This window comes from Syngnathus leptorhynchus, chromosome 2 (assembly GCF_054491065.1).
Source record: "Syngnathus leptorhynchus isolate UIUO chromosome 2, UIUO_Slep, whole genome shotgun sequence".
In the NCBI taxonomy this organism is placed as follows: Eukaryota; Metazoa; Chordata; class Actinopteri; order Syngnathiformes; family Syngnathidae; genus Syngnathus; species Syngnathus leptorhynchus.
This window is the reverse complement of record NC_141196.1, coordinates 671,802-684,645: the sequence shown is the minus strand read 5'-3', so window position 1 is coordinate 684,645 and position 12,844 is coordinate 671,802. Positions and strand designations below refer to the sequence as shown.

General features: G+C 49.7%; 1 protein-coding gene across 5 annotated transcripts in view; it reads left to right on the top strand.

The window, feature by feature from the left end:
- Positions 1-12,844, top strand: part of LOC147059906 (transcription factor COE3) — a 28,235-nt gene that overhangs the window by 12,355 nt on the left and 3,036 nt on the right. For 2 of the 5 annotated variants that reach the window (XR_015064961.1, XR_015064965.1), the window contains exons 7-14: positions 3,368-3,449; positions 3,524-3,641; positions 5,309-5,442; positions 5,720-5,846; positions 9,026-9,114; positions 11,696-11,761; positions 11,841-12,018; positions 12,178-12,344. Coding sequence is in view for 3 of the 5 variants with exons in the window: in XM_085905229.1 (XP_085761355.1) it covers positions 3,368-3,449; positions 3,524-3,641; positions 5,309-5,442; positions 5,720-5,846; positions 9,026-9,114; positions 11,696-11,761; positions 11,841-12,018; positions 12,165-12,344 (974 nt within the window). In the remaining 2 variants the exon portion in view is untranslated. Of the gene's footprint in view, positions 1-3,367; positions 3,450-3,523; positions 3,642-5,308; positions 5,443-5,719; positions 5,847-9,025; positions 9,115-11,695; positions 11,762-11,840; positions 12,019-12,164; positions 12,345-12,844 lie in introns of all 5 variants that reach the window. The other 3 variants (XM_085905229.1, XM_085905228.1, XM_085905227.1) reach the window with 2 other exon arrangements.

Here is a 12,844-nt window from a genome sequence, read left to right as displayed (position 1 = left end):
GGGGGGGGGTTTGCTTGTTTTTGGTCTCCGCAGGCATGCCGACGCCTTGGCAGCACTTTTTCTGTTTTGTCAGGAGTGTCGTCACCTCTGGAAAGGTGAAAACGCCTTGGTAACAATTGCTTGGTTACCATGGCAACCCATCTGCTAGAACGTGAGTGTGTTTGTGTGTGTGTGTGTGTGTTGCAACTCATCCATCCCTTTTCTGTCGCAATGACCCTCGGCCTCCACTTGAAAACAAAGAATGGATCGGTCGCCAGTCCTTTTAACATTAGTCACAGGTGCGAGGTCGGAACTGCATCTTTGGCGGTGTCCCCTCCACGTAACACCTCCGCTCAGGTGCGTTTGCTGACGCCGCGGCAGGCACCACCAACCGCCGGCGCGACCGGAATGGCGACGAAAAGAAAAAAAACCTGTGACGGGAAGCCGCCTCCCATCCGGCGACCGATGGCGTCGTCGCGTGTGTGCTCGTCGAACAAAGTGCTAACATGTTGTCACCCGCTCGAGCAGGCGGCGGCGCATATGGCGAGCGCTTCCAAATGAAGACAATGGGCATACATTTGCATCCCTAATGGCGCCCGCCGTTGAATATGCAAACGAGGCTCACGTGACGTAAGGCGTGACCTCGGAAAGGAGCCGTCGTCGGGCCACCGGCGCAGGAAATCACGCCGCCGTGATGGCGACGCGTCATGTCGCTCCGCAACTTGAAGCCGATCCAAAATGGCTCCCATGCGGTCCAAGGTCGGGCCAGATGGCGGCGGCCGGCGTCAACCTTGACCACGGCAACGCACCTCACGACACGAATGGGGCATCGCACGGCGCCAAGCAGATGGACGGAAGCAGAGAGCGTTAAAAAGCTCAAATGTGCTGAGAAAACACACACGCTGCAAAAAAAAAAAAAAACGCACACAAATTTGCACTTGTGCCAACTTGCAGTGTGTGTGTTGTGTTGATGCCACTTCAAAGGAGAGTAAATTACATTTAATGTGTAATCTTTGCATCATTATTCCTTCTCTTTATCAAGAACCAATCAACTGTACGCGTGCGTGCGTGCAAATGTAAATGCGCCGTTCGATGATGAAACGTCCGCGCGGGCCGCCTGCAGGGAAGGAAGTGGATCCAAGAGCTACGGATGAGTGTGGAATTCAAGCGCATCGATTTCAAGCTGACGAGAAAGGCCACGATGATGAAGACATCGATAGTCACGTCATGGGCTCGTTTATGATGTCATCGGTTTGGAATGTAGCTCCGAGCAATTTGAAGTCAAGTTTGATAACCGAGTTGTCACGGAACCGTATTCAGAGTTGAGTGCATCTTGAATCCTACACAAGTGCCTACGAGCACCCGTGCTACAAACTATTAGCTATTAGCGTTAGCATTTGACCTCCTCTCATCTGACGATGTCACACAATTCACCCTTCATCATCCGATGATGTCATCAAGTGCTCCAGACAAAGTTGAGTGGCGGCCATCTTGAATCTTACACAAGTGCCTAATAGCACCTGTGTAGCGCCATTAGCGTTTGCGCTCGTCTCATCTCATCTGATGACATCGCACGTTGGGCCTTCGTCATCCGCTCGCCGATGATGGTTCATCGCATCGACATTGATTTAGCGAAAGCACATTTGAACTCGTAGCGCAGTCCAGCACACTGCAAGAAAACATGGAAAAAAAATTCCCCAGCATCTCGTGGGGCTGCTGCAGGTGTTCTGGGAGGAGCGGGAACATTTTTCTACTCGAGCCGCTCAACTTGCGGCCGGCTGCCGACCAATAATGACAACAGCAGACCTGTGTGTGTGTGTGTGTGTGGTGTGTCTTGGCTGCATAGGGCTTTTTTTTTTTTTTTCATGAAATGTTTTTCCCCCATTTTCCAATCCAACTCTGGCTTCCACCTCATTGTAATGTGTCACGCGCACACCAAAAATCCTTGTGCGCTTCTTCTTGTGTGATTTCTACCCGCCTCCACTTCCTGTCCCGATGTTGAGAAGGGTTGAGAACTTTAAGTCCGACCCATCGTCTGTGTGTGAGAAGAAGAGGGATGCACATGCACACAAAAACACTCCCGCACGCGCAATATCACACGCCACCCAGATACCGCCGTCACGTCTTGTTGTGCATGCGGCGACCTGCAGAGCGGCGCCACTCAACCAATGGGAGATTTCTTTGAGGTTGCGTTCGTGGAGTATCGCCGATATCCCTGTGTGTGTGTGTGTGTGTGTGTGTGTGTGTGTGTGTGTCTTTTTGGGAGGGCTGGGCCGGGCCGGGCTGGGTCAGTTGTGTTTTAGCGTCTCATCAAATATTGACTTTGATTGTCCACGCTGGTGGAAGTGGAGCCCCTTGTCATTTTCACATCTTGCCTGCTGAATTATTGATGACGTGTGGCTGAGCCAACAAACAGCATGATCATGACGTGGGTGTGTGCCACGATGCTCTACTTGGATTGTAATTAGCAGCGCAGCCAATACCATTACTATCTAACATGGTCGCTATGTCCACTTGACTCCACGCCTCCTTCATTTTGCGTGTGTGTATACGTGTTGACGTACAAACTAGTTTTCTTGTTTAGGTTGTTGAACGCAACCGTTTGGCCTAAAGCGACTGTGACGCTAAGCTAGCATCACGCTCACATGTTATCATTGTGGAAAAATGAAATATATTCCCCACCTTTTTTTTTTAGAATTGATTTTACTCTGCTGCAGCTGCCACAAATACTTGTGTGTGTGTGTGTGCGTGCGTGTTGTAATCCGAATCCAATCTAATTGTTTCCCATAATGCAGCGGGTGCGGTGGGTGACATCATGCCCCCCCCCCCTCCTCTAGCTTTTTATTGAAGTGTGTGTGTGTGTCTGTAATGCACCGCTGGGGGGCTGCGTGTATTCCTTTAATTGCTCACTAATTACTTTGTATTGATTAAAGGGGTGAGAACGCAATGTTAAAATATTTGGAGCAATGTATGGCGTAGATCAAGTCTTGTAAAATTACTATCTAGGATTTTTTTTGTCTTTATTTTCTTTATTTGACTATTTACAATCCATTCACTGATGTTGCAACATAGATAAATACTTGTTGAATCACTATTTAGGAATTTTTGATGTATTTTATTTACTTTATTTACAACCTGTTCACTGACAAAATAGATAAGGTCTTGTAGAATCATTATTTAGGAATTCTATCTGTATTTCTTTTTAAATTTTCTTTGTATACAACCCGTTCACTGATGATAAGGTCTTGCAGAATCACTATTTAGTGTTTTTTGGTCTTGTAAAATTCCGATTTATGAATTTGGGAGATGATAGGAACTAATATATATCGACACATATGTTTCCTGCGACTGATTCACTGAGCTACTGTGATTGTTCCTTGTGTCGCAGGTTCTTCCTGAAGTTCTTCCTCAAATGCAATCAGAACTGTTTAAAAAATGCAGGAAATCCCAGAGACATGAGGCGCTTCCAGGTCAGCCGCTAATCGCTAACCGCTACCACGTTGCTTCAAAAGCTGACGGACTCTTGTCGCTGGTGCGCACGCAGGTGGTGGTGTCGACCACGGTCAACGTGGACGGTCACGTGCTCTCCGTCTCCGACAACATGTTTGTCCACAATAACTCCAAACATGGCCGCCGCGCACGCCGCCTGGACCCCTCTGAAGGTAGGAGCGTGTTCTGGCTTTTGTCATGAACTGACGGTTACATTTTATTTTGTCTTCTTTACCTTTGCTTCAGTAAGAAGTTTCAATTCGTAATTTTACCAGCCTTTTTTTTTTTTTTTTTTTTAATGCCACGTGTACCGTATTTTCTCGACTCTAAGTCGCTCCGGAGTATAAGTCGCACCAGTCATTAAATGCATAATAAAAAAGAAAAAGACATAAATAAGTCACACCAGAGTATAAGTCGCATTATTTGATCTAATCCAACAGACATGTCATCTTGAAAGGCAATTTCAAATAAAAATAGAATAGGCTGAACGCTACGCTATGCTAAGTTAGCATTACGTTAGCATTGCTAACGTAACATAAACACATAAACAAGGAACTAAAATTGATTGATTGATTGATTCAAATGACTCTAGCATAAATAACATGCTAACAAGTTTATTGAACCATCCGCATCACTCTTCAATCTTCATCCTCTGTGTCACTTATAAACAATACCGCTAAGCAGAAGGTGCGGCGCTTTCTTCAATGTCGCTTACGTCAGTCAGACTCATGGTCAGTTGCAATTCCCCGGGCCTAGAGCGCCGTCTTGTGGTTTAGTGTGAAAATAACATGTGAAATGATCTAATAATGTGCTAATAATGTGTCGCACCTGAGTATAAGTCGCACCCCTGGCCAAACGATGACAAATATTATTTTTAAATATTCTATACTATTAAAAGTATTTTTGTGCCACAGGCGAAGCTTTTTGACGGAGACTTTTTTTGGTCCACGCTGCGGCTTTAAATCTGACGACTGTGACAATCTCTCGTGAAAAAGATTTATTTTTTTCCAAACACAGAAACATCCAAGCAAACAACTAAGACGGTGGCGGTGAAGATGAATAAAATGTTGTCGGAGCAAAACTTTGTCTCCCGCCTCCGTCTTATCAGAGTAAAACAAGCCCCCGTTCACTTAGGCCCCTGGACAACTCCCACCCGTCTGGGACGCGCTGCAAAGTAAAAGAATCCCTCCCAGAGTCAGCCATCAAAGTGGCGTGCGGCGGCGGTGGCGGCGTGCTCCCAGCTGACGTCCTGGCTGGCCTCTTTCAAGTGTCGCCCACCTCGGCGGGGGATGTTGATGAAAGGAGCGCTTGCTCACCTGCTCAGATGGCCCCGACGTGTTTTGGCTCGCACCTGGCTGGGACAAAACAAACGCTCCTTGACACCAATCTGTCGCCGCCGCCGCCGCTTCAGATTGGGATTCTTTTTGCGAGCGCCTTGATACCACCGGGGGAGGCGGTCCTTGAGGTCCGAAGGCTCTTGGTCGTCCTCATCTTCTGGTGTGCTCTCCTTTCATGTGCTCTTGAAAAAAAGCCTCAACATCTGCCGGCGTGTTTGTCCCCGAGAACTTTTTTTGCTTTGTGCTGAAGATGCATCATCTGCTTTATTTACCACCCCGACAAAAGGCGGGAAATGAATGCGAGGCTCACAATGGCCGCTGCCCCCGCCCCCCCACCCCCCACTTTCCTCTTTTGTCAGGCCGTCTGACGGCACGCCTGGTGGCAAAGGCAAATTTGCAAGATATCTGCAAGCACAAAAAGATGAATTTACGTACAAAATGGCCCCCGAATGAACGTGACCTTATTTTTGTTTTGATGGGATTTGTGATGGTGTGTTGTGAAGCAGCCACACCGTGCATCAAAGCCATCAGCCCCAGCGAAGGTTGGACCACGGGGGGCGCCACCGTCATCCTCATCGGAGACAACTTCTTTGACGGACTGCAAGTGGTGTTCGGGACCATGCTGGTGTGGAGCGAGGTGAGTTCCAGAAGAACACAACACCTGGCGGGGAAGCAGACAGACGCGCGCCGTCTCGTTGCTCCACGAGCGCACGACCCAGATTTCCAACTTTTCATCTGCTGTCTTCCAAATGTCTTCTTCCAGCGTCGTCCAAACAGGCTCTACTTCCGAGCATCCTCTTCGACGTCTTTTGCGCGTTCTTTGGGTGTTTTCGAAAAAGCGTTACGTTGTTCTCTTAGCTTGTTTGAGTGTTTGTTTGCAGCATGTTCTTCAAGCATGTTCTTGTGCTCCACAGCTGATCACGCCACACGCCATCCGCGTCCAGACGCCTCCTCGCCACATTCCCGGTGTGGTGGAGGTCACGTTGTCCTACAAGTCCAAACAGTTCTGCAAAGGAGCACCGGGGCGCTTTGTCTACACAGGTGAACACGTGCACACGCACAGATATTATTGGACAGAAAAAAAAAAAAAAAAAGTTACAACATTGTTTTAAACGTGTTGTCTACTTTTTGTATACACATTTTGTCTCACACGCACACACACACGTACACACTCATCCATCATTATGATGATGTTCATATTCAATTAAAGAGCCTCTCCAACATGTCAAATTACCCGATTGCGTGCGTGTCATTGTATCGGCGACATCTGACCTTTTGACTTTTGCGCACAGTTCCAGATGTCCTTGAAAGCGACTCAAAGGTCACATGTCAGCTGTTTAGCTTGATAAGTAAATGTCAGCGTGTTGCGTGAAGAAAAAAAAAAAAAAAAAACGCCTCCCCGGCCTTTGTCACGCCGCCCTCCGCCCGCCGCCTGCGATCGGCCGAGTAGATAGAGCCGATCGGCTTTGTGGACCTGTCGGCGGCGAGACGAAACTTTTCGAGGTCAGCGTCCTGCCGGCCGGCCGGCCGACCGGTTTTCCCTTTTACTTCTCCTCACTGCGGCGGCGGCATGTTTCGTGTCCCCAGGATGTTTTTTTTTTTTTTTTTTTGACTCCAAATCAGCATCAGGTCTGTTTTTTTGCCGAATCGACCTGCTGATTCTTCACCAAATTTGCACCCGTTTAGACCATCGACGATCAAGCCGATCCTCGAGGAGCATGTTGCCCACGTGACCTAAGTTTGACCCTCCATCAATACACCCATTTATCCCAAACGCGTCTCGAGCCGGTGGCGGCGGCGGCGGCGACACGCCTGTGATGAAAGGAAGACTTCCTTTGAAGTCAGCTCTTGATTGACAGCCCAGCGGGACTTCCCGTGTCCTCAGTTGGGAGCCATCACATGGCGGTCCAGGAGCTAATGTGGGCTAATTAGCGTTTTAGGCCGCCGAGTAACATCTCAGGTGGGGAGGAGGAGGGGCCGGTCGTGTCTTTGAGTCAGCGGGAGGTGATTGGCCTCTAATTAGCATGCGAGCGACGCTTGTTTTCCGGTCCACAGCTGCCACGGTAGCCCGAGTGCCAAGATAGGCGACCGCCAGACGCAGCTGGCTAGACCATCGACGCGGCGCCCATCCGGATCAAAAGACACCTCGGGAATGCTCGCTCGTCGCTTAGCAAGAAGCGTGAAGGGAGCATGCGACATCATCAAAGTCACTCAGGCCGAGTGGCGGCATTTGATCCAATTAGCGCCGGGCGATGACATCACAGATACGGACGTCATTCCGAAGCCGCAAGCTTGTTGTGACAGCGGCCCATGAACGGAAGCGAGAAAACGCGGGCCGAGCCCACGCTCGAGCGGCGGGAAACAAACGGGCGCCTCAATCAGACGGCCGAGAAGACGACAAATTGGCGTCCGATGGGCGGCCGCCTCCAGGGGGAAAGAAGCGCGGGCGGAATACGGCGGCGGACGTGACCGCACCGTCAGCGGCGCCATCAGGCTCATTTACAGGGACGGCGCGCAATCTTTGCAGCAAAATAGGAGTAATGCGCGCCAAGTTGATGAAGTGGAATGTTGCCATGGCGGGATGGCTCGCCTCCGATCCGCGTCAAATAAGACAACAGGAAGCGGACGGCGTCTTTCCTCCGCCACGCCGCCAGCCATTCATTCCAAAGGGGAGGAAGCGCTCCGTGACATTTGACATCTGGCTTGCCTTTCACATTCTGTCAGAGTTGAGATTTGGACTCACAATCGGATTCCTATTTATGATCTCGGCAGAATAAAAATTGATGTTGGGAGTCAATGGGATTAAGATTGAGGTTCAGGCTGGTTTTTAAATTTCATTGACAGTGTCATTTTGATTCACATTCACATTGCCGTCTACATTCAATCATTACGATTTTCATTTCGATTCGATTCAGATTGCTATTTCCATTCCGAATCAGATTGAGATTTTGATTCCGATTGACATTGCTATCTACATTCACTCAGATTGAGATTTCCACTTGGATTCCATTCAGATTGAGATTTTCATTCAGATTCACATGGCGGTCTACAGATTTCCACTTGGATTCCATTCAGATTGCTACTACCAATCAGATTGAGATTCCGAATCAGATTGAGATTTTGAGTCAGATTCACACGGCTGTCTACATTCACTCAGATTAATCTTTACACTGGGATTTCATTCAGATTGCTACTACCATTCAGATTGAGATTTTGAGTCAGATTCACATGGCTGTCTACATTCACTCAGATTAATCTTTACACTTGGATTCCATTCAGATTGCTACTACCATTCAGATTGAGATTCCGAATCAGATTGAGATTTTGAGTCAGATTCACATGGCTGTCTCCATTCACTCAGATTAAGCTTTACATTCGGATTCTAAATCAGATTGCGATTCTGATGTCGAAAATCAAATTGGGGTTCAGATTTTGTCTCAGACGGAACCTCACGATTGGCCTTCACGGCTCGGTCCGCTTCGGTTTCCCGAAGCGTTCCTTTGGCGAGTTTTGTCGTGCTAGCGCAGGGAGGAAATACGTTTTGGGAACGGGGGCTGATTGCTTTCCACCCGGCGCCCGCCAAAGGTCTCTGCGGGATTGGCCCGTCGTTTGGCGGCGCGTTAGCGGGCAGACTGGAAATCCAATGCTGCGACGCTGGCGTGTTCCCCGGACGCTTTGTCTCTCTCTTCCCGTTTCTGGCACGTCTTTCCATTTGGCCGTTTCTTCATCTTCTCGTCTCCGCCTCCGGCCGCCTCGGACAAATTAGATTTAGCGTCTGCGGCCCGGCGTTCCCCGGGAAAGCCAAACAAATATTGTTCTAATGCTAATAGCGTCTGCGGGCCGCTCGCCCGCTTCGTATTCATGAAGGCCGCACTTATGCAAATGAGCGCGAGGAGGCGGCCGACGTGCTGCCTGTCAATCATCGTTAGCCGCTACAAGCGCTAACGCTGACAAAGACCCTCTGACAAATTGTCCCCAAAGTCAAATTTGACAGCGTTTTATGATTAATGGACTTGATCGGCGAGAACAAGTCGCTCCCGACTCCTTCTTCCCGCCTTTGCCCGGGCAGGAAGTAGATTTGAATTAGTATCCAGTCGTTTCATCAAGTGTTGGCTTAATCAGATGACTTCATCATCGCCATGGCGACCACGACTCATCCCAAACTTGTGTGTGTGTGTGTGTGTGTGTGTGCGCGTCTGTGTGTGTGCGCGCGGTGGCAGCCTTGAACGAGCCCACCATCGACTACGGCTTCCAGAGGTTACAAAAGGTCATCCCTCGCCACCCCGGGGACCCCGAGAGGTTACCAAAGGTCAGTGCTTTCTTGTACACACACACACACGGAATTTCCGCATTCCATTTTCTGTCTTCTGGTTCTGCTCAGTCAGATTCGGATCCAAGGGAACTCCACATTCATCCAGATTCAAAGATAATTGGAACGAGATTTAGATTTGAACTCAGATTTCCTTGTGGATTGAGATTGCAAATTAGATTGCCTGACATTTAGTTTTACATGAAGGTTTTGATTGAGATTTGAATTGCAGTTCAACATTTGGATTTACTTTTAGTCTTTGAGATTGGTCTTTGGTGGAGTTTTAAATTGAGAAGATCATTTTCATTCAGATGGAGCGTCTGTCGATGATCCAGAAATACGTTTAGTTTCATTTGACACGTCAGGTTTTAGACTGGTGAAAAGATTCAAATTCGGTTTGAGATTCAAATGTAAATTCAGAGGATTGAGATTTATGTTTAGAAGATGAAATGTCCACTCAGGCTGGTGACGCTTTGTGGTCAGAAATCGCCAAGATGGCGGCCGCTTCAGTTGTGAGGTGCACGTTGACAGTGAGCGCCTTCGCATTTAAGACGCGTGTGATTCCGGAGGCGGCGGCGGCGGCTGCTGCAGATTGCCTTTGCTGGCCAATGAGGGCAGATGTGCGCTGACAGTGAACGCCGCTGCCAAATTGAAGCCATTCATCAAACGGCGACACGCCACAAAAAGCCGTTTGTTTGTAAATTGATGCTAATCGCCGGCGCAGGTCGCGCCGCCGCCGCCATCATGGCCAGCCTTCACCTCTTCCTCGCCATGAATATTTATGCCTTCCTCTTCCTCTCAGGAAAGCTTTTTGTCGGCGAGGTGGCGGTGACACGCGCCTCTGCGCCGGCTGTCGGACCGCGCGGCGGCGGGTTAACGCCGCCTGTCACTTCCTGTTTGCTCCCGCCTGCCGGTGCGCGTCGGCCCGCCTTTTCTTTGATCCGTCGGCGTTTGTCGTCTGGACTGTGACACCTCAAATGCTCGAGCCTAAGCGTGTCATGTGACATGGCCACGTACGTCAGTCTTTTAGTGATGTGTCAAATCCAGGTCCTGAAAGTCAGGACAGAGACTGGTTACATGTTTCTGTGTCATAAACAGACTTAGAATAGAATACAGGGGAGAATCTATTCAAATGTCGTATGAACGTTAGCTTGGCGGCCATCTGTTCATTTCTACGGCTGTTTTTCTTGACGGAAGCAATCGATAGCCAAAGTATGAACGTTAGCTTAGCATCGCTAAAGGAGTGCGTCGCAGCCATCTGTTCATTACTACGGCTGTTTTTCTTTACCGAAGCAAGCGGTAGCCAAAGTATGAACGTTAGCTTAGCATCGCTAAAGGGGTGCGTCGCAGCCATCTGTTCATTTTCTTTACTGCAACCAGCGATAGCGAAAGTAGGAATGTTAGCTTAGCTTAGGTTCCAATCTAATTAATAATCAATACGGCCGCTAATATTGGAGATGTGTTTTCGGGTCGCGATGATGCGCGAAGGCAGCTCCATCAATCACGTTTTCATCCGATTCAAATGATGTAGTCGTCGGTGGGATGACAGACACAAAATGCGGGACGCTTTGGAGGACAAGCGAGTCACGTCGAGGCGAGCGCTCGCTGCCGTCGCTCGTCCTTAGAAGACTCTGATGGTCGCTAATGTCGAACACCCCTTCCTCCCACCCCGCCGCACCTCGCCTCGCTGCTGGTGATTTATCTTAGTTAAGAGCTGTCTGATGACTCCTCCTCTGGGTTAGGCTCATCCTCGCCCTCGAGCATCCACCCACCTCATTAAGGCAGGAAAACGAGGAGGAGCTCCCAGGTCTACCACGGCGTCGGGATTCCCTCAGCGTTTGTAATCTGACGTGAGCAAAGGCGAGCCCAAATCTCACATCATCTTCATCTTTTGTCGATTAAAAATATGCCGTGAGAGGAATGAAATCCAGCAAAGCCCGGAAATACGTATCTGCTAGCAAAACCGCTTTGGATTGATGGTGATGAGATCACACCCCCATTTTCATCAGGTAAAGCAGAGTGACGAGGCCCGGAGAAACAAATTGTTAGGAGCGTAACCGTGGCAACGTTGCCTCCCTCCCTCCCTGCCGGATGGAAAAGTCGGCTGACGTCTTGTGATTGCTCTATTCCCACTTGGGATTTGTTTATTTGTTTGCACACACAAAGGAGAAGAAGACATTTTTAGTGGCGGGGACGAAGGAGGAAGTGTGTGAAGAAAATGTGATGAGCGAGGGAGGGAGGGAGGGAGGGAGGGAGGGAGGGAGGGAGGGAGGGAGGGAGGGAGGGAGGGAGGGAGGGAGGGAGGGAGGATGTAATACCCAAGGGAAGGCCAGCAGAGGCCTCCACCTTCCCGCTTCTTTTCCTCGGGGAACGCCATCCCTCTGGCTGCCTGGCGTCCCTCGGCCGATGATGCCGATCATTTTTCGGGGAGGTGTATTGTGTGCGAGATGAAAAAAAACAACAACTAAAAAAACAATCACGGTAACTAGCCAAGCACAATAGGTCCTGTTGAAGAGAATGAATTCTTCTTCTTGTTTTTTTGTCATTCTAATTGGACTAAACTAATCTCACGGTGTGACAGGAGGTGCTGTTGAAGCGAGCCGCCGACCTCGTGGAGGCGCTGTACGGGATGCCGCACAACAACCAGGTGAGCGGCGCTTGACGGCCGGCCCGACCAAGCGTTCAGCTTCGAAGCCCCTCACCTTCCTTCCCTCTCCCCCAACCAGGACATGATCCTGAAGCGAGCAGCCGACCTGACGGAGGCGCTGTACAGCGGCGTCCCTCGCGCCCACAACCAGCTGCCGCCGCTGAGCGGCGCCACGGCGCATTCGGGAATGATGGCCGTCAACTCTTTTGGCAGCCAGCTGGTCGCCAACATCTCGGAGGCGTCGCAGGCCGAACAGGGTGAGCTCCGGGCTCTCGGAATCTTTTTATAGATTCATCGTGTTATGTCAATAATAACGGAAGAAAAATTGTTGTAAAAATACTATGCGTCGACAGTACAGTCAACATTTGATTTTAGCGAGGCGGTCAATTTGATTCGATTGCAGGTTACTCCCGCAGCTCCAGCAGCGTTTCTCCTCGCGGCTACGTGCCCAGCTCCACGCCACAGCAGTCCAACTACAGCATCACGTCCTCCATCAACGGCTACGGCGCCGCCATGAGCAACCTGGCCGTGCCCGGCTCGCCCGGCTTCATCAACGGCGCCGGCGCCAACTCCGCCTACGCCAGTAAGTCGCCCACTCGAGCCAAGCGTACGAGCCGTCCGGCCGGTCCGGCAATGCGGTCCGAGTTGAAATGGTGATCGACGGGCCGTGATCGCAGTTTGATGGACAGGTATCGGCTGATTTTCCGGCACCACCGATCAAAGTCTTGAGCTATTGTTTAAAAAAACAAAACAAAAAACAACCAACCAACCTCAGGTCTGCTGTGTGATTGGTCACCGTGGCAACTAAAGATGCCCGTGCACCCCAACCTTCTTTGCCATACACCACCCCCTGGTCACTCCTCACCCCCACCCAAACTCACTAACATCTACACTCAGGCCTGAGCAATATTTGGCAAGCAGGCAGATGTCTGTCAGAAAAGAAGGATTTCTTCAATTCAATTCGAACTATTGAGTCAAATTGTTCTTTGGTGATCCCTTACAACAACAAAGCTTGAAATGTCATTTGGCTGATTGGAGGATTAGTTCCACTTTTGCCATTTCCAAGTCCATCAAGTCATAAAA